This window comes from Ammospiza caudacuta, chromosome 2 (assembly GCF_027887145.1).
Source record: "Ammospiza caudacuta isolate bAmmCau1 chromosome 2, bAmmCau1.pri, whole genome shotgun sequence".
NCBI classification, from domain to species: domain Eukaryota; kingdom Metazoa; phylum Chordata; class Aves; order Passeriformes; family Passerellidae; genus Ammospiza; species Ammospiza caudacuta.
The window spans coordinates 114,530,413-114,553,853 of NC_080594.1; the positions used below are offsets into that span (position 1 = coordinate 114,530,413).

The window sequence follows — 23,441 nt, forward strand, 5'->3', positions numbered from 1 at the left end:
AAGTGCTTTAAGCAACATGAGCAAAGTCCAGGCCTTCACAAAAAGTCCCATTCACTGGCTGGGTCACACATTGTGCAACACCAACCCTTCCTCCCAAAGGACACAGGGATCCAAAACCTGAAAAAGGAGTCTGGGGAAATCAACAGGAGCTGTTAAACTAAGAATGGAGCAAAGATAATTTAACATGCCCTCAGAAAGAGCAGAGGTAATTCTGGTGCACAGGGACAGCCAGAGGCCTGAAATGTGCAGGCAGGGTGTTACACCAAAGTGTTAAACCCATGCCCTGCTGAGGGGCTGAGCTCAGCAGAGGTGACACAGAAATTTTTCCCAATTCCCAGAGCTCAGGCAGCTCTGCCTCTGCCTCTGCTGAGTGGCTGCTCTCTGCTGTCACTTGTTCCCCTTTCCGGGCTTTTTATGTGACTTTTGGACAAAAATCTTGCAGACCTCTGCTGGCAGCTATCTGGTCAGCATTGAAAGCACCACGTGTCCTGCCCAGCAAGGTCTTCCTCCCCCATCAAGATGGGATGAAGGAGTTCCAGAGGTTTGAGGAGTGCCTGGAGCCCTTCTTCTGGACCTCCCTAGCAGGGTATCCCCTACTGGAGCTGAAAGTGTCAGTCAAACAAAAGTTCCTGAAAGATTTATTTAATTTAACCACGTTGAAACATCTTTAACTTGAAAAGCTTCTTTATCTTGAAAACAAATACAGACATATGCATATTTTTTTAATCCTTATTACAGCAGTCAATGACTATATTTTATCCCATAGTTATTACAATAAACTCCTTTTGAAGGCAAATGAGTCATGAAGATAAATTAGAAAGAAAGGGAAAGACTTCATCTGTATTGACACTGGCATTTGAACTAATGCACATAATTAAACACAAAAAAGTAGGGAGCTAAAGATATTAAAAATTAGTTACCAGCAACATCTTTACCTTATATTTATTTTGTTAGCAGGAGATGTATCTGCAGCTATGTTTCTTTCACATCTTCTGAAAAAAGCACCCACTCCCACACAGAGGGATTGTACATTTTTAAAGACAACAATTGTGTTTTGTGATCATTTTGCCTTCAGAAGATGGTTGTCAAGAGGTGGTCTGAAATATATTGTTGCCACTGCAATGGAACTATGAAATTGTACAGACATCTAAAAATCATTGTTTTCTTTCAGAGAGTCTGAGTGTGGGGGAAGGCTGAGTCTGGAGAGAAAATGGGCTTGTTGCACTTCACCTGCTACTTCCTGGAGCATTGTGTTTGTGTCTTCTAACACCAGGAACAAAGCTCTCCTCACTCTGAACCAAACAGCCACTTCCCTGTGTGAGACCTGCCTGGGCACACCTGGCTTCTGGTACCTGGAAACTTGTGCTGTATTTCACCCATTGATGAAGCCTGCCTAATGCTCATCAGTAGGATGCACAAATTTTGAAGAAAATTGAGGCATTTTCTTAATTTAAAAGTATTTGACAATTCTGAGATGTACAAACAGGAGTGTCTGATGCTGTTAGAATATCAATAATTGTTTTAGTTAGACTGCACAACCATGCAGAGAAGTTACTTTAAAAATTTGAGTGAGGTAGTTCTGTCTCCTTCTCAAACTATCTTCTGAATTTTTGTATCCCACATGGCTAATTCTGTGGTATTACACGATTAAATAAAGAGTAGGAAATATTTTGCAAAATTAAATTATTGATGCTATCATAGCAAAGAAGAAAACATGTACCTAATTCTTTGGTGGCTAAAAAGTACTTAAAATTTTATTCCACATTTCTGTAGAGCCAAAATACCTTTTGGCATCCTGAGGTAGAAAACTTCATGCAGTGAGTACATAACAAGTTTCTCTGGGGGAACAGAAAGTTTCACTGCATGTAGCTGAGGGCACTGCTCTTGAGAGAACAAGTCTTAAGCTTGTGTTTTGTTTTTTCTGTTCCCAGGTGTAGAGGAGCACTTTGAAATTTGAATTAATGTTTTAGACATATTCTAGTTTATTTACCTAAGGGCACTGAAGTCATAGCAGTTGACCTTTTCTTCATGGCTTTAAGAAAACTCCTGACATGCAGCTGCCTGTTTTCTCCAGTGCAGAATCACAGGATGGGTCAGGCTGGAAGGGAACACCATGGGTTATCTGGTCCCACTTACCACAGCACATGGCACAGGACTGTGTCCAGATGATTCTGGAATATCCCCAGTGAAGGAGACTCCAACCCTTCAGTTGGAACAATCAGTTCCAGTGCTTGGTCGCTGCACAGGACAGAAATTCTTCCTCATGTCCAGGTGAAACTTCATTCATTTTCTTCATTGCCTCCTGTCCTTGGCACCAAGAAGAGCTTGGATCTGTCTTCATGGCACCCCCTTTTCAACATTTATATCCCGAATTAAAGTTCCCAGGGCCTCACATTTCACATAATGATCCCTTCTACATCCAGAGCTGTGGAGGAGCTGAGAGCTTTGGGGATGGAGAAGGGATAAGGGGGTCCTGCATCAATCAGGTGCTGAAGAGCAGGAGCTCTGCCACTGCTGGGGCTGACTCAGAGCATCCCACTCCCCTCATCCCCTTCCATGTCCCACTGTCTTGCACTCAGGACAGGCACTGCACCAGGAGGTTTGTGGGATGCTCTGTAAATGAGCCAGAGGGAAACACGGGTCAAGGAGAGGGTAGACAGTGAATTTTTGTTGTCTGTGTTTATGTATCAGACAATTCCTGGTTGTGATTGTAAGGCAAAATGAACTAACCAAATGCTAACAGCCATGACTAATGATAATTTGTTTCAAGGTGCTTATTCATTGATTAGAATTCAGCACAGTGCCTGAAAAAGAGCTGGTCAGGAAGCATGAGATCCCTAGCACTGTTGAAAACATGCCAATAAAAATGAACACTGATGAATAAATATGCCACAGCCATCTTTGTGTACAAACCAATTTTTCACACCAGTGAAGACTGTTCTGCAACATCAGACTGGTGATGGTTTTGAATACACATCTAAGGAAGAAAATTATCTTGAAAAACTAAGATTATACATCCTAGTCTATAAAAACAAAGATTAATACTCAACCATGCCATCCACAGTTTACCAATTTGATATTAACCAATTTTTGCCAGCATGTTGAACAATCTGTGAATCCCCAGCTGGGGTCATTCCAGTGGGTCTAGATAACTTTGTATTTAGGGGACCAGAGAGAGGTGAAGAGATTGTAGGAATATTCCCTTGGGGACTCACTGAGGACATGGTATCATGATGTTTTGCTTTCAAGACCTACTTGGCAGTGCCATGGTTTTAATGCTTTTTGAAATGCCTCCAACAGGAGAAGCTCCAAAACACAAAAGTACCTCGAGAACCCTGTGATGGAACAGGGGCAGCAAGCACAGCCTGGAGCCACAGGCAGTGGCAACTCAATGTAAGGAAAAAAAGATTCACTCTGAGGGTGGCCAGACCCTGAAACCCACAGAGCTCATGGTTTTTCCATCCTTCAGTGCATTCAAACTACACAAGCCCTGGATCTGCTTTGGGCGGAAGGCTGGGTTATCCCTTCCTTGCTCTTAGTGAATGCACATTTTCTCTCTTTCCTCTTGCACAGAACCCTTGGAGACAATGAAATGCTGCTGTTTGTTTGCAGTTTGTTTCAGAGGAAAATACTCTAAAAGCCTGGAACATTTTATGGAAGTTCTTTTCCCCCTATTTGTGGTGTGCAACATTGTCCAAATACCATGTGCTACATGGTATTTTATGATCTCTGTTACTGTTAAAGGCCTTGGCCAGTGAGGGGAGAAGGGGAAGAAAACCAGCATCTATAAACATGATTAGCCATATAAATTACCCTAAATTTAGCTTAGGATAGCCTAAGATGCTGTTCCAAAATAGAAAACTGTTATTAGAAAATACAGCATCCCCTACAGCTGAGTTCTGACGTTGCTCCACACCACTTGCCCTGTTGCCCCACAACAGGGCTGCCAAAAGAACTACTTTGTCTGATTTCTGGGAGAGTTTATTTTTCACATTTTTTCACATTTCAGCTTGATGCTGAACCCACACTGCTAACCCTATAATTACCAGAATTAAAATGTGTGCAAATGCAAATTTCTGTGATGTAGGCTTTGCAAAAGGCTCTGGTGCTCCCTGGAAAGCTCATCTTTGTGCGTGCAGAGTAGAGTGCTAATCAACACAGATGATGAGTTAATGGCAAAAATTTCAGCTGACAGTAACACTGAAGATGGCAAGTTCTAGGGTACTTTAGAGGAGCTCTGTTGGTATTATTCATATACAAGAGTTACATGACTTTAGAGGTGGTTAAGTGGGAGTAAATATGACCTTGGTAATGGCAATCAGTCTTCCAGGGATAACGCATTCTTTACTTACAGCATTTAGGTTCTATTTACCTTTCAAAATACACTAATAAAACAAGTAAATAGCTAAAAACCTGTACAATATACATCTACAGATATTTACAATATACAATTGTATATTTACACTATACAATTACAGATAATATACTTTATTTTTGCAAAAACAATTCATTTTAATGCTAGAGATTTTCCCTATGTTTGTGTTCTAATTTTTGGATGCATTGGCAAAATAAGTAACATTGAAATCAGGAAGGAATGCAAAATATTTGTGTTTTTCACAACAATTATGACTGATTTTACTCATTATTTGGGGTATTGAGCAGATACAAAGTAACTTGATGGTATGATGTGAGAAATTTGACTTCCTCACTTCAGTAGTTGGAAAAACTGAGAGCAAAACAGTGGTAGTACAATAAAGGACTTGGAAATACTACTTACTTTTGGATACTTTTCTTCATGTTCTTTGATCAATAAATTTATCCATTTTTGCCCATTCTTGGGGCTACCCAACAATTTTTGTCATTGCTGACACAGATATGATCTCAAGTGAAAGCTTTGTTCTTGATATTCCACTGTATTTCTCAGCAGCTTTCAGTGCTTTGTTCCTGGCAAATTTGAAATTCTGTCTGAGACATTTTACACCTTCACATTTATGATCATGCACATTCTGCAGGCTCAGCAAATTATTGTTACAGATCAATCACTGAGGCAGACATAAATCAACTAGAGAGATTGCTAGGAAATGGTTTCAGCAACAGAAGCTTCCTATATTCATCCTTCAGTGCTGTTCCCTTGTTTTTTATGCTGCATAACAAAGAGGGCCTATTGGTGAGCATTTCCTTCTTAATCAACTCTCCATTCTGAGTGACAGCTGATGTATTTCTAAATAAAATTTTATCTGTTTGGAATTTCCTTTAGTGTAAGGTTTGGCATCTCTTTATTTTCTGCGAATTTCTGACACATTTCAAATCTGTTTTTAAAAACATGGTCCTTGCATTTAGAAGAGGAGGATCACTCTCAATATGACACATCACCTTCTTCCTTCCCTACTTCTTGCTTTTTCAGCAAGTCTATTTGGTTTATCCTGTTGTTCTCAAGCAAGGCTTCAGGGTTTATTTTTTTGCCAAATCCTAGATGCCTGCAGGTCTGAGCTGAGAGAGAATTATTCTGAGTGCTCTTATTGATGCCAAGGACTAAGCAGTCACATGGTTCTGACAGGCATTGCTGCCTCTGGAATCTGTCAGATCCTGAGGTAACCCTTGGTAACCCCTCAGGAATTTTTTCACTCTTTACTGCAGTGGTTAAGCCAACAATTTGTATAATTCACACTTGGATATTATCTCTCATCATTAGAGCTGGTCTAGGTAGAACCATTCAGTCTCCACTGCCCTTTATCAAGACTCTTACGGCTCCTTTTAGCACTGGAGATTTGTTGGCAAGCTTATCTCTCAGCAAGTTATCTAGATGCACACAAGTTTCCTGCTGTTATCACAAAGGATGTTTTTGTTGCTCTCCTCCAGACTTGGTTCCTGAATTATGAGGGAGGTGCCCCTGAGTGAAGCTGTTTATTTGTCAGATTCCCTGTGACCTGCCCACGGCAGCCAGCAGAGCTGTGGGAGTGGGTGTCCTTATCTCCCTCGAGAAACAGAGGCTTTTTTCTCTGTTGAGCACAAAGTGGGTGTTGGTACATTCGGTTTTCTCCTTCAGAATCCGTTCCACTCTCACAGCCTGGGTCCCTTCCTGCTGTGCTCCCTTTACCCTGGCATGGAGCAGCAGCAATCGCAGTGATAATGAGCTCTGTGTCAGCGAATGATCTCCCAGAGCAGCAGGGATCTGCTGCTCTGCCTCGCTACAGTGTCTGCAGATATTGCAACACACTTACTGAGCTCTGCACTTACACTTTGTAAATACCTGTTCTTATTGGCGAGGAAGATCCATTATTCTGTCTCCTGCGCCGTTGCTTAGTGATTTATTGATGTTTCTGTATTCAGTCACTGCTGTCAGAGAACCACAGAGCGGTTTGGGTTGGAAGGGTCCTTTAAAGCTCAGCCAGTCCACTCACCTTGCAAGGAGCAGGGACATTTTCAACTGCATCTTGTTGCTGGGAGCAACCTGACCTTGGGTGTTCCCAGGGATGTGTCATCCATTAGATCTCTGAGCAACCTGTTACAGTGTTTCACCATCCTCACTGTAAAAAAATTCTTCTTTATAGCAAACCTAAATCAGCTCTCTTTTAGTCTAAGCCTGTTATTCCATGTCCTATCATAACAGGCTCTGCTATAAAGTCTATCCTCATCTTTCTCATAGTCCCCTTTTAATTACTGAAAGCCCTCAATAAGGTTTTTCCAGAGGCTTCTCTTGTCCAGCCTGAACCATCACAGCTCTTTCAGATGTTCTTCATAGAAGAGGTGCTCCAAACATCTTTGTAGCATTCCTCTGGTTCACACCAACAGGTCTACATCTCACTCATTTGGACATCTAACAAAACCCAAAAGTCCTGTATTTTCCCTATAGAAGAGAAAACTGACTCATTTCAAAGAACACCAGCCAAAAAGTATTACAGTATTATTGCATTCACTGGTCATACCCAGGCTTGGAATTGCAGAACTGGGCAACTCTCAGAACTTATACCAATATTTAACATGAAACAGCGTTAGGATTTCTGATAATTGTGTGGACTGTATAGGTCTCCTGTGCTTATTTGGAAGGGGATGGACAGGCTCTTTATTTTTTCCACTCCACAGAGATGACATTTACACTTTGGCAATAAAACCTGCACGAGCTGTAGAACGCATGGCAAGGAATATCACAACCATCATTCCAGGGCAGTAATAGTAGCTAATTTTGACAACCAATTATTATTTCAGTCATTGTCTTTGTGAAGATACATCCGTGGAAAGGTTAACCCCTTGTTCCCTGGCTCATGGATCAAGTATGACTTGATTCTAGTAAGAGGAGAGGCTTGCAGGCTGCTATAGCCTCTGGCTCCATGGATCTCCTTCTCTCCTGCAGTCACTGCGGGTCACTAGCACGGGGTTAAGGGAGCGCTGCCTGCTTCTTAGGTGGCATCCTAAATCCCCACACCGAGACATTCTCCATCCCGCACCGGGCACTCAGCATCCCGCACCGGGCACGCTGCCGCCCGCCTGCCTCATCCCCCTGGCGTGGTGCGGCACGGAGCCGGTAGCGATGCTTGCCCCGGGATGCGGCATTCCCGGTATTCCTAGTATTCCCGTTGTCTCCAGTGTTCCTGGTGTCCCCAGTGTCCCCAGTGTACCCAGTGTTCCCGATATTCGCGGTGTCCCCGGTGTTCCCGGTGTCCCCAATGTCCCCAGTGTCTCCGGTTTCCCCGGTGTCCCCGGTGCCCCGGTGTTCCAGGCGATCCCGAGATCCCCCGCCCCGTCGGGCCGCACACCGAGCACCGGGGGGGCGTGGCCAGTTGATGCCCCTCCCCCGAACCGCGCCTATTGGTGGAAGGGCGGTGGGGGCACGCCCAGGGGCGGGGCCGGGGCGGGCGGGACGGCGCTGCCGGAGCTCGGGGCTGGGACGGAGCCGCGGCCGCGACCGGAGCCGGCACAGCGGGGACAGCGGGGACAGCGGGGACAGCGGGGACAGCGGGGACAGCGGGGACAGCGGGGACAGCGCCATGGCCCAGAAATACGACGTGGTCGTGATCGGGGCCGGTATCTCAGGTGGGTCTGGGGGAATGGAGCGGTCCCCGCCCGGCTCCCCGGGCATCCCGCCGGGAGCGGCCCCGGAGCGGCGCGGGGCGGTGCGCGGGGGCGATGGAAGCGCAGGGCCGGGACCCGGGGGATTCAGGGGCGCTCGGGGAGGGACAGGGACAATGATCCGTGTCGTGATCGCGCAGAGCGCTGCTCCTTGCCTTGGTTCGCTCTTGGTGCGGGTCGGGAGGGAGGCTGGAGGAAAAGTGACTTGGCAGTGCCCGCAGGTGGGAACCAGGCAGGGATACGGGGATGCGGGCTGGGATTGGTGCACCCAGGCTGGGACTGATCCCGACAAAGGTGGTGTTTTGGCGTGGTTTATTCAGGTTGTCCGTGCAGCGGTGGCAGATGTTTTGTTTGGGAAACTGCTGCAGAATAAACATCTGGGAGTATCTCTGGGTTAGGTTCTGCTGCTGTGAGAAGAGCTGTTCTAGAGGCAGCCCGATTCCCCAAGTGCCGTGGAGTCCTCGCACTTCACCAGGCAACACTTCCCAAAATACTCTTCAGATCTGCTTTCACACCAGCGGGTGTATCATCACCCTTATTCTTTCAAAACCCCGTTAATTAATTACTTTCATGTTACCTACAATGAGAATGTTGCTGTGTTGGAGAAAATTAGTGTTTAGGTTTAGGTCCCTCAGATCAATTTTGTGTTGGCAGCTTTGGCCAGATCTCAGTTTTCAGGCAGTCCTTCCTTCAGTAGTGATTCAGAAAAAGTGAGTTTTGTGACTGTGCGACTTCAGCGATATTACAGCCATTATTGGTGTGGGTAAAGTTAGGTTTTATTGGTGTTGAGGAGGAGTCAGAGGCTTTCCTTTGGTGTAATCTGCAGTGAATTCATGCATAAAGTAGCAAATTGTTTATGCAATTATGTTATTTCCTCTACTAAAATAACAGTAATTGTTTAAATAATTATTTGTGAATATGTAAATAAGCAAATAATCTCTAGCATCACTAAACAGACAGGAAGAGTGTGAATCTAGATTTCCTTACTTTTGATTTTTACCAGATGTCTGGTAATTTTCCTGCTAGAATGAGACATTTGGTCTTCATCCTTAGGGTTCCTGTAAAATGCACAGAGTGTCCTTAGGGAATTACCACCCATTCTGTGTGCAGCTGATGGTGACATCCTCTTAATGTGGATTTTAGAGCTCTGACAAGCTCTTGTTCCCTTCAGGGTGCCTTGCTCCTCCAGGTCCCCAGCCTGTTGCAGTGTTTCAGAAAATGCTTTCAGCATTTCTATGTCGTGTCTTGCCTCACTCGTACAAAAACACTGAGTTACTTTGTGACACCTGTGCCTTGGACCAAAGCCTGGTGTGGGGATTGAAATGGAGCCAGGCAGAAAATTTCACGGTGCTCACAGTCCCTGAAAAATTGTCGGTGGCATTAGGAAGACAAATAAACATGTCACAGCATTCCTGGGGTACAGGAACGTTTTTCATGCCAGTGGAAACCCCATGCCAGTGGCACAGACATTGGTGTCTGCCTGTTAGGAATTAGCACAGGCATCATTTTAAGAAAACAGCCATTGAGAAATGGACAATAAATGCCTTATTTAATAATTAATCCATTTTTACTGTACACTGCCTTTCATAGCTGGGGGATTAAACTCTGATCAACCTCTGGTCTGTTTTGCTTTTCTCACAGCTTCTCTGTTACTGCCATTCCTGCACCAATATGCCTACACCTCAGTTCTGCAAGAGGTTAGACAGTGCTGCTTTCCAGTCTTAAAAACAAAAAAAAGAAAAAGTAATCTGCATCTAGAGTTCTGCTTCTGGTGAAATACATAGTAAATCATGCTCCAGTATGGACAGGCTTTCCCCTCCATCTCTCTGATTCCAGTGTTGACTTGCTGAAATTGAATTTGCAGTTGACTCATCTGGTGAGATTTGTGTCTCTTCTCCTTCTGTTGTATTTTAAATACTCCCTACCTGGTGCATGCAGGAAGGGGTAGGGAACTCTGGGATAAACTAGTTCTTTACTACAAATGCATGAAATCTGTATGAGGTATAAGCAAAATGCTGGTTCTGTTAGGTGTGAACTTCCCAGCAGTGATGCTGTGACTTTTAAATTATTTGTCCAGTATTTGTGAAATGAAGCTCAAACCCTGACAGGCAGCTCTGGAGTTGTCTATTCCTCAAAGCACAGCCTGGTCCTGAGAGTGAATTCTGAACAGTGAATTTCTGAACGTGTTCTGCTCATCCCTGCTCCTGCCCTCTGCATGCACACCACAGTGTGGAATTTCTGAACATGTTCTGCTCATCTCTGCTCCTGGTCTCTGCATGCACATCACAATGTGGAATTTCTGAACATGTTCTGCTCATCTCTGCTCCTGGTCTCTGCATGCACATCACAACATGGAATTTCTGAACATGTTCTGCTCATCTCTGCTCCTGGTCTCTGCATGCACATCACAATGTGGCCATTCCAGGGACACAGAATCCCCTCTGCCTGCAGGGAGCTGCAGGCTGGGGATGGAGGCAGCTTCTGCAAAGAGTGATTTGGGACAAAAAAATGGATTTCTTCTTTTTGGAAGAAATCTCTGGTTGGGTGGCTTGTACCCCTGGGATTTTCCTGCTGTATCCCATGGAATCTCACTCAAAGTGTCCAGGCTGCATCAGCAAGTGCCTTTGCACCCTGCAGAGAGGGAGGTGCAGAGTTTGGGATGGATTCCTCTTTCCACTTGGGCTTGCATGTTAAAAATGTGGATAGTGGCCAGTAAAAGCCTCAGGCACATGTTTGTGTCACTCTTAATAGATAATGTCCCCTGTAATACAGTTAATATTGATTACAGCATTTTATACGCAAGCATATTAAATAAACTGATGCCTGAAGTTAAAGACTTTCCCCATACCCACAGGGAGTTTTTATTTATATGGCTCAAATATTGCTCCCATTTTCTATTTATAGGGTTTTCTGCTGAGCTGAAGAGTGCTGTTCTGGATTGATTTTGACATGATTGATTTTACTAGATTGTGTGTTTGTTGAAACCTAGCAAGCTGATGGCACAAAGTGTTGTGAGGAGGGCCTGGGTGCTCAGTCACTCCTCAGGCACTGCTCATTAACAACTGGACAGCATTAAGTTCTCAGAGAATTTTGACAGAAACCTCAGATATTCAGCTTGTCAGATGTGAGGATGACTTCTGTGACCTGTAATTTCTCAAAACTTTCTTACTGACCTTATTGGATCATATTTTCATATAGACAACAAAATGTGCCATGTTGACTCCAATGTTACCTCCCTGCAACATTTCAAGTTGCTGCTGCAACTTCCAAAAAATAGGCATTAAAAAAAGGCCTGATTTTTCAAAATCAAAGAATATGTTTTCCCTAGACACTTAGAAATAGACAGTCAGTTTTGACCAAGATTTTCCAGCAAAAAAGAATCACAAAAAAACACACCCTGGAAAACACACCCTGAAAATTCAAGCTTAAATAGTTCCTCATTTAGAAAAAAAAAAAAGAATATAAGAATGTAAGCAAAATATGTTAACTTTTTTTCATGGGAATATATTCATGTGCCAGCCTCACCTCATGTGGAAGCCAAGTTTATCAGAAGATTGCATGGAGAATTAATAATGTTTGTCTACATAATGCAAACCAGAGAGGCAGCAGATATGGAGAAGTATGTCCTGAAGCAGAGAAGTCCAAAAAATTTTGTATGCAAATGTGGTTTGGAAGAAATTTCAGCACATTGTGTTACAAACATAAAACACAAGAGAAAACCAGTCATAACTGAATCTTCCACTTAAGACTATAATTCACTGACATGGATAGTTTTTGTTTCCACAGAAAAATATGTTTGTTTTTATCTAGAAAAGAGGAGATTGCATGGTTCTACAAAATCAAAGCTGAGATTTCCCAGCCATGTGCAGGAAGCAGCACTGTTTTCTGCTGCACTTATGGAGGATTCCAAGGGCCAGAAATCATAGGAAAAGCTGGGATGTAAAAATAGCAATGATTAGCCTTTATATAGAAATAAAACATATGATATATTATTAAGACATTTTTGTTTTCCTCTCTGTGTTGGCATCTCCAGCTCCACAGTGTGTGACTGACAGCCTCACCCCTCGAGCTACCTACGCCTTGGCTTTGGGCTCTGAGTGAGAGACTGAATAATGAGCAAATGCAGATTTTCCTCCTTGCCATCCTGGCAGCACAGTTCCTGTTGTACACTGCCCTGTTTGTTTTGACAGCACGCCAAGCTGCTGGTGGGTGGTGGTGTCAGATAAACTGTCAAACACACACAGTTGTTGGTGGGAGATAGAATCAGTCTGACCTGAGTAAATCTGGAGTAGTTTTCAATAATTTTTTTCCCCCCTGCTGTTACTTCTGTATTTACCTGGGATTTGACCTATAGGAATGCAATATTTGATTCATAAAATGTATTCTCTGATTATCATTTTGCATTTGCCCTGTGCTGGGTTCCAGCTACCTGGTTCCTTCCTTCCTTCTTTCTGGAGCCAAGCAGAAAGCTGATAATGTTGTTATTTCATAGCAGAGATTCCTAAAGACCATTTTTGGGGATGCAGAAATAAATAAGAATGTTTCTCAGAGCTCTGAGTTCCCAATGTACTCCTAGCAAGCTGACTGTCATTATGACAAAACTTTACAGCAAGAACAAAACTCCCAGAATCCCATACAAAGTGTAATGGATGCTTTATACAGTAATTGCAAATAAGGAGAAGTACCAATTTCCATTTGCCTTCTTCTTCATAATGTGCTCTTCTGGTTTGCTACTGAAGTCTTATGAGTGTTATTTGCCTCAGCAAGCAAAAGAAATAGCAAAGTAGTTACAACAGATCCCTAAAAATACCTTAACATAACAAAACCAGGCATGGGACAGGCATTATGTCTTTTCTGGAAATACCAGCACTGATGTTATTGGTATTTGTGGTGATGACATTGATCATAAATTAGCAGCAACATTTTTTTACATTCTTTTTTAGTTAAAAGTCACCATTTAGGTAACAGGAATTTTTTCTGGACAACACTAAATAAAAAAATTGTCAATAGTCATAGCATGTGTGTAATTACCTTGGTTGTTTCCATTACTAGGTGGGATCAAACTTTCATTATTTTAATGTGTAATTGGAGGAAAGATGCCTTATTTCCAACCCTGTGCTTATACTCATTAACTTTTTCTGCCTTTGTTTTGGGGGGGGGCATTACTTTGGGGAAGGAAAGTTTACCGCAAGAAGCTGTGGACATGAAAAAATCACAGTGGGTGTGTGTGGAGTGATTTCATCCTTGGAATAGAATTCCCTCTTCCTGTCCACTGCATTTCTGCTAACATTGTCCATGACAAAGCGTCTTTGTGTCCTTCAGAACTAGGCTTGCATCTGTAAGAAGAATTTAGACAGTGATGCCATTGAGACCAGTAAGTGGCTTGGTCTCATTTGAACAATGTACTCTGTAGTAGAAAATATTTATTCTCTTTTTGTTAAGATCTTTGCTGAATCAAGTGAATTTTTTTTTTCCTATAAGGGAAAAAATACTGATGAAAAAGAGATTAAATAGATTTACCTGAAAAGGACAAAATACATTAACTCAATCTCTCTTCAGTGCCAAGGATTCTACAAGAAGGGACATGAAAGAAAGTATGGCAAGATAAAACATGGTTTCTGACAAGCAGAAAATTCGTGATGTTATGGTATTAGGCAACACTGAATTAGAAATAAATGTAGACTTGTGATCCACACTGTGTGTTCTTGCTCTTTTCTGTGGATTTAAGATGCAGTTACTGAATTAATAGCATTGTTGGCTTGGGGTCTTTTTATATTTTCAGTGGAAATTTAAAAATCTTTAAATCCTTAGTCAGTGAAAGGAAACAATTTTTTCATTCTCAGCTTTCTGTGTGTTGTTGCCCATTAGTGGCTTCTCTGGTAAATCTGATGTAACTGGGCACATTTTAATTGTATTTTCAAACTTAAATAAATGCTACAATGTACACAAAAATTCCAATCAAAGGGTAATCAAGGTTGCAGGAGGAGAATAAAGAGGTGAGGAAGGGAGATTTTACCCTATGGTGATGGCAGAAATGTTTTGCATTTCTCATTGACAGGTTCATTTTTACTTGCCAAAGGGATTTCTAGCTGGAAAAATGAGAGCTGATTTTAAGGTGATCATTGCCAGGTTTAATTACTCAATTGTGTTTAGAAAAAGTTAGGGTTTCCATCAGTGAAACAGTAAAAATAATCACAGCATTAGAATGCCATTACACTGGAACTTTAATAATGATATATTGCCAATTCTCTTATTTTACTGACGTGTATTAGAAAAATGAGCAAAAAAAGTCTTAAAATTATTCTCCCACTCAAGATCAGAAAAATGCAGGGATTTTACAGGAAGATTTTCCCCCTTTTGTTCAATTAAATCTTGCTAGAACACTACAGTAATGAGGTAATCATCTTTCTCACAATGTGGCTTTCCCATGTTGTGTACAGTAGGGTGGATTAATAAGGATTTTATGAAGGAATGCTCTGTATTTACAGAGCCTAGATTTTGAAAACTATAACTCTATACTGCTAGTATATACTCTATACTGTTAGTATGCAATCACTAGGACATCGCCAATGAAGTAACTATTAAAACTCTCACTGTTTGTGCTGTTGAAATCATCTCTGCTCACATGGTCTGTATCAACCCCAGTATTGAGGCAACTTGGAATTATTCTCATAAATCTTCACCTATAAACACTTCCCTACAAAACAGAGAACCATTTTCCTTATTACAGAACTCCTCTGGAATAAAGTTCAAGTCTCATCAGTCCCAGTGTTGTTCACTACCTATGGAGTTGAACTTTTCTTTCCTGTGAAGTAGAGATGGGCTTTGTTGTATTACAAAATTCAGTGTCCTTATGTTTCAGTCATGGGGTGTGTCTTGTGGTCTGCAGGTTGGCATCAATTCATCTTAATTTCTTTTCTTTTTTTTTCTTTTTTTTTTTTTTATTTTTTTAACTGCATATCCAGTGTTTTGATGCACTTCAAAGGGCTTTACTTGTGGTAGCATTATGGCAATTTTCTGGCATGAAAGCAGCCACAGTATGATCTGTAGCACCAGCAATTCTGAGTCCTTAATAGCACTGCAGAATCAATAGGAACAGAGCTTTCCTGCCTGGCATCCTCAGAGGAGGGGAGCTGCTTGTGAGATTTCCATAGAAACCCTTGTGGGGGATGTCTGGCCTTGTTTGTTCTCATTTTGCAATAAGTGAATTTCCAGAGCAGAATGAGCTGTGGTTTTGGCAGGCTCCTCCTGCCTTGCTGAGGCAAGTGCTGTATTTCTAATTCATGGAATTAGGGGATATCTGGAAGGAGTTTTCCAGTGATTTGAGGTGGTTTCCAGCTTTATCTTGGGGCTGCACTGGGGGCAGGTGGAGGTGACACAGCCACAGGCTGGGCTGTGACAGGGGTGTCTGCCCAGAGTCACAGCTGCAGACACTGGAGAGTTGTCACTGCCTGGTCTGAGCACTGAGCCCAGGGCTCCATTTGGCCTGGAATAATGTGTCTGTGAGGAGTGGTTTGGATTGGAAGGGACCTTAAAGCCCATCTCATTCCACCACTTGCCATGGGCAGGGGCATTTCCCACTAGACCAGAACTCCCAAAGCCCCATCCAGCCTGGCCTGGAGCACTTCCAAGGATGGGGCATCCACAGCTTCTTCCCTGCTCCTTGAAGTTCATGATCATCCTCTCTGGGATGGAGATGATGTAGAGGAAGTGGGAGGATGGCTCCATGCAGCCTGAGGGGAGCTGAGCAGGCAGGGATGAGGGAAGGAGCAGGAAGGGTGAAGGTCTCATTCCTCCTTCTCTCATTCTTACCCCATCAATCAATCAATCAATCAATCAACCAATCAATCACTCTCTGGTGTCCAGTCCTGTCCAGGATACTGGAACAGCAACAAAAGTCTTGAAAACTCAAGTTATGGAGAAGTTGAAGGGTAAATATGCAGTTAATTTAGAGGTTAATAAAAACCACAGAGGCTTCATGACCTGTGGGATACTTCAGATGAACCTGTGGAAGCCCCTGAACCTGGTGCACTTCACTGCCACCAGGATGGAGCTAAGGAGGTGGGTCCAACAGACAGAGATAGAGACAGACATGGAGGTGCTGTGGGTGGGTGTTGTTCCAAGCCTTCTGTTTTAAAATAAAATAGTTTCCATGCTTTAAGCAAGTAAATGTGTAGTAGCAATCTTAAATAAACATATTTTGTATTGTTTATACTTGTGAGTCATGCCCTCTCCCAGTTCCCAGTAAGGCATTTCTGTCTCAATGTATTTCTTGCTGTTTCCCAGTTTATGAAACTTCAAAGCCTTTTTCAGTTTTTCAGATGACCATTGGGTTAACAGTAATGAAATTTCACCACCTGTAAGTCTGGAGAACAAGTGCAGTTTAACAGGCAAACAGATTACAGAACCTCAGTCACATACAGCATGTTCTTCACCCCTTAGCAGCCCTTCTTTATTTGCATACATCCCATAATTAAGCTGTAATCCAGTAGTGAGCTTAATTTCCAACTCAGTCCAGTGTGACCATTATTCTTCCTAAACAACTGTGGCAGGAATAGAGCTGTGGTATTCAGCATGAAATTATGGTCTTAAGCACCAAAGATTGCATTTAATTTTTTTTTCATACCTAGGCCAGATTTCTTTTGGCTTCATGATCAATTTTTTCAAGGCATGTATATCTAAAGTAAACTTTCTTACAAAAGAATTACCCACTCATGTCTGAGTGTCCACTGGTATTTATACAGAATGGAGAATTCAACATTTTATTTTATACATGTAAGATATCCACAAAACCTGCTGTATCTCTTGAAATCTCATTTTTCTGCATATAAAAAATTATGTATTTGTAAGAAAATATTGCAGTTTGTGTTTTCAACATCATAGATTTGTGTCTTCTACATTTATGGTGGGGAGGAAGAGAAACCATCACTGAATGGATTAACGAATTAGCTAGAAAAAAATTATTTCTAGAGTTTCATGGAGGAAAAACATTACCACTGAAACAAATTAGATCAATTTGTAATATATCCACTCCACTGAAAAATGACTTCCAATTTAAAAAAATAGAATATTAAATAGATGGAAGAATTAAGTATACTTTGGCTCCAGCAGCAATCTGAAGAATATGGTGCAAGGGTGTAAAGTTACTTTTAGATTAGTATGAAAATTATATACATATATATATATATATATATATATATATATATATATATATATATAATTTCTGCCTATGTAAGACATTGAACTTCCTTAGTTCTGGTTTCCAGTGAATGGTGTTCCATTTTCCCATTAAATATTCTATGTATAGCAGTTTATGGTCAATTCTGCATTGCCCTTAGAATAAAGGAGTATATTTAACTCTTCCCAGAATGATTCCTCTCCCCTGGTCTTTCCAGACATGCCTTCTTTGTAAGGCTCACAAAAAGTTGATTTTAATCACATTTCAAGGTAGTGTAATAAACATGAGGGTAATATTGTTACTCCTGCCTGCAGGATATCTTGGGAGTGCTGATCAATAGGGCTGCCTTTCGTGTACCTAAGGAGGGGAAGCAACTCCCAAGAAACAATGCTTCAGTGCCAAATTGGCCTGCAGGGCAGTGGCATAATCTGATTTCACCAACTCATGATTGCTTTTTACAATTTCAGCTCCCATCTGTCAGGAGCAGAGAGGTCTCCTGTCCTATTGAATTTTCAGCTGTCTCTAGTGGCTCCATCACAAAGTCCCATAATTAGATGATTTTTGCTGAGACCATAATTCCACTTATAAAGTATCTGCATGCAGCCTATTTGATTGTCATGGTCAAACTCCATTGCTGAAAATGAATCCTGACAGTGAAGCAGACTTTCCTCTGCATGTGAATGAGGCCAAGGGCCAGCAGAGGAGCAGAGCTGATGTGGGAGAGGAGCATTTTTGATGTCACTGCAGCACTGCAAGGCCCCCAAGCTGGGTGTTGCCTTTCCATAGGCTGCACAAATGGAGAGTAGGATGTGTGTCTGCCCCTTAATAATTGAAGTTTTGCTGCTTTTAAAACGCCAAAATGCCAATTCAAGGAGGAAGCTTCAGTCTGTGAGTGGTTATAAAATACAACTAAGCAGCAGCCACATGGTTTCTGTGGTGAGATACCATGCAAAGCTCCTAGCTTTTCTCAGGGATTTTTGAGAGCAATCCATTGAAATCTCTGACCTTGAAGCTTTAGTTCAGTTTTTGACCATGAATGTGGCTGATTGCTGCCACTGGCTTTAATGCACTTTCTCTTTTTTTGCCAGGTTTGTCAGCTGCCAAATTGCTGTCAGAGGCTGGGGTCAGCGTGGTGGTCCTTGAGGCCCGGGACAGAGTGGGAGGAAGGACATTCACCATCAGGGTAAGTGCTCTATGAGGTGTGAACTCTCTTTTGTGTTGGCCTACAGTGGGACAGATGCCACTCCTGCTATTTTGACCCGGGGAACTGCAATTATTTTGATCCAGGGAACTGCAGCTTCAGCTCAATCCCTCAGAAGGTGACAGAGCAACTAATCCAAAAGCCATCAGTCAGCATGTGCTCACCAAGAAGAATCCCTGCTTGGCCTACCTGACAGCCTTCTAAGGTGCAGCGACGGGCTTAGTAGATGAGGGAAAAATGAATATTGTCTACCTAGTCTTCAATAATGTGTTGAAAAGCATCATCTGGGACCAGGAATGTCAGAGCATTTCCCCCTTGCATACTGCAACAGGCATGATAACTTAGAGGCCTGTAAGAAGCAGCCTGAGTAGGACCAGACATCATTATGGCTCAGACATATGTTTTAAAATGTCTTGAAATTATCTGAAATAACACTCCTGCTTCTAAAAATGAAATGCATCTTGATGTCCATTAGAAAAATAAAGGAAAGAAATGAAGAGTCACTTGTGGCACAGGATAATGTAATACAGACATTACCTCTGCTTCCCACCCTGGAACTGAGGGAGGTGTAAATTATGTCAGGAGCCATTGCTGGGGAACCAGAGATAAACAGTGGTGTTCCAGCAGAAATCATTGTGTGTGAAACATGGAGCATAAACACCATCCTTCTGTGACACTGAGAGCGCCAGGCTGAAAATACTCACTATAAACAATGTTCAAGAGTTACTGTATTGGGAGATCAGCCTGCTGTGATAGTGTACATCCCTGAAACCTGCTGCCTTCTTCCCACTTCCCAACGGGGTGCTGAGGGGTGCATGGAGCACCTTTCATGGCAGGCATGGCTGGGGTCCCTGCCCAGACAGGCTGGAGCCAAGGGGGGAAGAGCTGGAAAGGAGATTTAATCCCCTGGAAAGCTGCAGTGCAGTGCTCAGCATCTGCAGCACCAAGTCTGAGCAGGTATCTAGAGAGAGAAAACAAGCCTTGATGCTGGAGGTGGTTTCAGCTCCAGAAATGTTTTGCAATTACAAGAAAAGTAATGTGAGTTTCTTGAACATCTCCAGGGGTGGTGACTCCACCCTCTCCCTGTGCAGCCCATTTCCAGGCTCAACAACCTTTCCCATAGACAAATCCATTCAGTATGGAATAATTCTTTCTGCTTCTAGATGTTTGTATTGAAGAGCTTCCTGCACAGCTTATGATTCCTGTATTCTTTGTTCCCAGAATGATAAAGTGAATTATGTAGATGTTGGTGGAGCTTATGTGGGACCTACCCAAAACCGGATTCTGCGACTGGCAAAAGAGCTGGGGGTGGAGAACTATAAAGTGTATGTTGAGGGCCACATGTTCCAGTACAAAGGGGTAAGTATTGCATAGGCAAATATTGTAAGTATATTGCATTTCCATGCTGAGGTACCCAAAGGTGGCACTGAAACTTGGAAATTACTGACAGTCATCAAAAGTGTTTCATTTAAAGCTTACCCACAGTAATCCAGACAGCACCTGCTTGAAGTGGTGTTATTCTGTTTTAATTTGTTGGGAGTGTGACAAATGGTTCTTTTTTTTTTTTTTAGCTGTTCAAAAAATGCAGCTGACAGCAGCTGAAATACCTGGGATGCATATGGCATATTGTCTTTGAACATACCCTCCAAAGAAGTTTTGCCTGAAATTCAGGAAATACTTGTTCAGAAATAAAAGGCAAATTTAAATTTTAAAAAATAATAATATTGATGGATAGTGTTGAATGAGGATACTGGACAACAGTATTAGGAAACCAGCCTGGGAGTAGGATAATATATTTTGCCCATATGACTGGATTCACATGAGATCTCTCCCAGCCCCATAGAGTGGGACTGATCTCACAAAAGGGTGTTTGGAAGTTAATTATCCAATCTGAGACTCTGACCTTCCCTATCTAGCTAATGGTGCCACACAAGCCCTTCCCAAGAGTCACCGAAATGTCACCTCTGAGGTGTGGGGCAGCCACAGGAGTCCAGGTGACCACTCTTGAGCAAGTCCTGGTGTGGCTAAAGTGAGCAGCAACGAAAGTCAGAGCAGATTTCCTGCCTTTGTTCCAGATCTTTAGCCCACTGATATTTTTTTGCACAGGTCCTACCCAGGACCTGCTGCCAAAACCACTGCAGGGTGAGAGCAGCAGGGAGAAGGACAAAGAAAGGCCTAAGATTCATAGGGGTGAGATGTGACTGTCTGTATCCATGACTCAAAGTTATGGATATAGACAGTCCATAACTAAAACTATTATTTTAATTTGCAAAAACCATCACTTTCAATTTCTTAAAAAATATTCTTTAGTTTTGGCACTTAACAGACTCTGGCAGAACCAGACTTGCAGCCTGTATGAGTCAGAGTTGACATACTTGATACAGACAAGCCATCCTATGTGATGGCTCCTTAATTGGTTTCATTTCTATTACCTTCCCAATTTTTTCCCTAAGAATTAGAGCAATGTGTTCACACTGCAAAGTTTTACCATCTGGTTCTGCAAGCACTCCTTATTGGGCAGATTGATGCCACGCTCATAAACCAGGCACATCTTAAATGATTGCTCAGCCACTCCATAATGCTAAAAAACTGACTTGTCACCCCCTCATGCAAAATTGATGTAATTCCACAGCAAGAGGGATGGGCTGGTTTGTACCAGCAGAATGTTTTTCCCACTCTAATTTAAGCTCAGGCATGAATATCTCAGCATCCTAAAAGGCACTTATCTTCTTTATGTTAAATAAAAGGCTCTAATGGGTCACATTACTTCGAGCCCTTAATCCATTTTGACACCAAAGCTGCAGCTTTTTATTGTCCCACATTGCATTATGCACGTCCCTGCTAATGACCATGTAATTTTGTATGTTTTCTTTGAAGTGAAAGCATATTTCTAAGCAAGAGGCAGCATTATGAGCTATTCAGCTGGATCACAGGCTGTGGATCAATTCTGGATTTGTCATCATGGTCCTGCTGAGCTAATCAGGGTCCCAAGGGAGCTGTAATTGTTGGACATGGGTGACAGCAAAGGGGCTTTAAGGTATCCCAGATTTCAGCACTGGGTGAATAATAATGATGCTTTTCTTCCTGTAGGTCTCATTTCTCCCACATCCTCTTCCCGTGAATTGTAGCCCTTTAATTTTCTTTTCCTAAGGTTTTGCACAGCTCTTTCTCCTTTCTTTTTCCTTGAGACATTGTGCAGCCACCGTGCCCTTTGATTTAGGGACGTGTTGTTGGACCCTCTCTTATATCCCCCTTCTAGAAGAAGCTTTTTAAGCTCCATGTGTGCAGTCCTGGCTGTTGGCTGGGCTGCTCAGTGCCCAGGGCTCTTTACCTGCCTCTCTTTTACCTGCCTGCTGCACTCTGCTGCCAGGATGGATGCTGAGGTGCAGGTAGGGGTTTGTGCTCTCCCAGCTGCAGGTGCACCCCTCACATTCCTTAAAGATGCTCCAGGAGCACAAGCACAAATCCCACAACACCACACAGTACCAAGTGGTATTTCCTAGATGGCAGAAAGTGTTAGCAAAGAGATTATTTGACATTAAAGGATCATCTCAAACAGAAATTAAATATTAAACTGAAATATGGATGTTTTCAGCTTCTTGGGCTGATGCACCATCATCCATGGGCCACCTGCAGACCTTGGAAGGTCTGATTAAATCTTCTCTCCTTGTGTCTCAGCTCGCTGGTGTTTGTCTGGTGGCTGTCCAGGAGTGTGGAGCCAGGGCCAGACAGGAAGGTCTCCTCCCAAGAGCTTTCTCCAGAGCCTGCAGTGCTGTGTGGTTTTGTCAGAGGGGAGAGGAAGTTCTGAGCAATGACTAAGCACAGCTTTAGCTGCACTTGTGACATCTGTATGTAATATCCAGCACCCTTGGATTAAGAGATTTTTGGTCTTCTCTTTAACTCAACAATCAGTTCAGCTTGGCTTTTTGTGGAGATTTCCAGGATACTGCTTGGATTGAGCTGGGAGAAAGTGGGAAAATTATTTATCCAAGCAGCAGAAGCAGCCAAGAGAAAGTGAAAATCTCCAGAGGGATTTAATGAGATTCTCTTCTGTGACAGGAATTTTTCCCATATCTGTGTGGAAAAATTCCACATACTGCAAGCTTTAATAACCAAATTGCTTCATTGGTGCAGGTTTCCTTTGTAGTTACATTTACTTTGAAAATCCAAATATGTAACTATTGATGATTATTATTTTCTTTCTTTCTTTCTTTCTTTCTTTCTTTCTTTCTTTCTTTCTTTCTTTCTTTCTTTCTTTCTTTCTTTCTTTCTTTCTTTCTTTCTTTCTTTCTTTCTTTCTTTCTTTCTTTCTTTCTTTCTTTCTTTCTTTCTTTCTTTCTTTCTTTCTTTCTTTCTTTCTTTCTTTCTTTCTTTCTTTCTTTTCCTTCCTTCCTTTTCCTTCCTCCCTTCCTTCCTCCTTTCCTTCCTTCCTCCCTTCCTTCCTCCCTTCCTTCCTTCCTTCCTTCCTTCCTTCCTTCCTTCCTTCCTTCCTTCCTTCCTTCCTTCCTTCCTTCCTTCCGACACTTCCTTCCGACACTTCCTTCCGACACTTCCTTCCGACACTTCCTTCCGACACTTCCTTCCTTCCTTCCGACACTTCCTTCCGACACTTCCTTCCGACACTTCCTTCCGACACTTCCTTCCTTCCTTCCTTCCGACACTTCCTTCCGACACTTCCTTCCAACACTTCCTTCCGACACTTCCTTCCTTCCTTCCGACACTTCCTTCCGACACTTCCTTCCGACACTTCCTTCCTTCCTTCCGCCCCTTCCTTCCTTCCGCCCCTTCCTTCCTTCCTTCCGCCCCTTCCTTTCCCTTCTTTCCCTTCTTTCCCATCAGTTAGCATGGTTACATGGACTCCTTTAATGTCAGTCAGGAAATTTTTTTGGTGTCCTGTCCTTGTAAATCTGTAATTTAAAAACTTAAGTATTTGTTATGAGCTCTTTCCAGCTAAATTTCTCTGTGGCTACTGTCCCATAGTTCATCAAGAATGCT

At 42.6% G+C, this 23,441-nt stretch overlaps 1 protein-coding gene across 1 annotated transcript in view; it reads left to right on the forward strand.

Moving 5' to 3' along the window:
* Positions 1–7,985: 7,985 nt before the first annotated feature.
* Positions 7,986–23,441, forward strand: part of LOC131554954 (amine oxidase [flavin-containing] A-like) — a 36,033-nt gene continuing 20,577 nt past the window's right edge. Inside the window, exons 1-3 of the mRNA XM_058800585.1 lie at positions 7,986–8,031; positions 18,334–18,428; positions 19,668–19,805. Coding sequence (XP_058656568.1) covers positions 7,986–8,031; positions 18,334–18,428; positions 19,668–19,805 — 279 coding nt within the window. The remainder of the gene's footprint in view (positions 8,032–18,333; positions 18,429–19,667; positions 19,806–23,441) is intronic.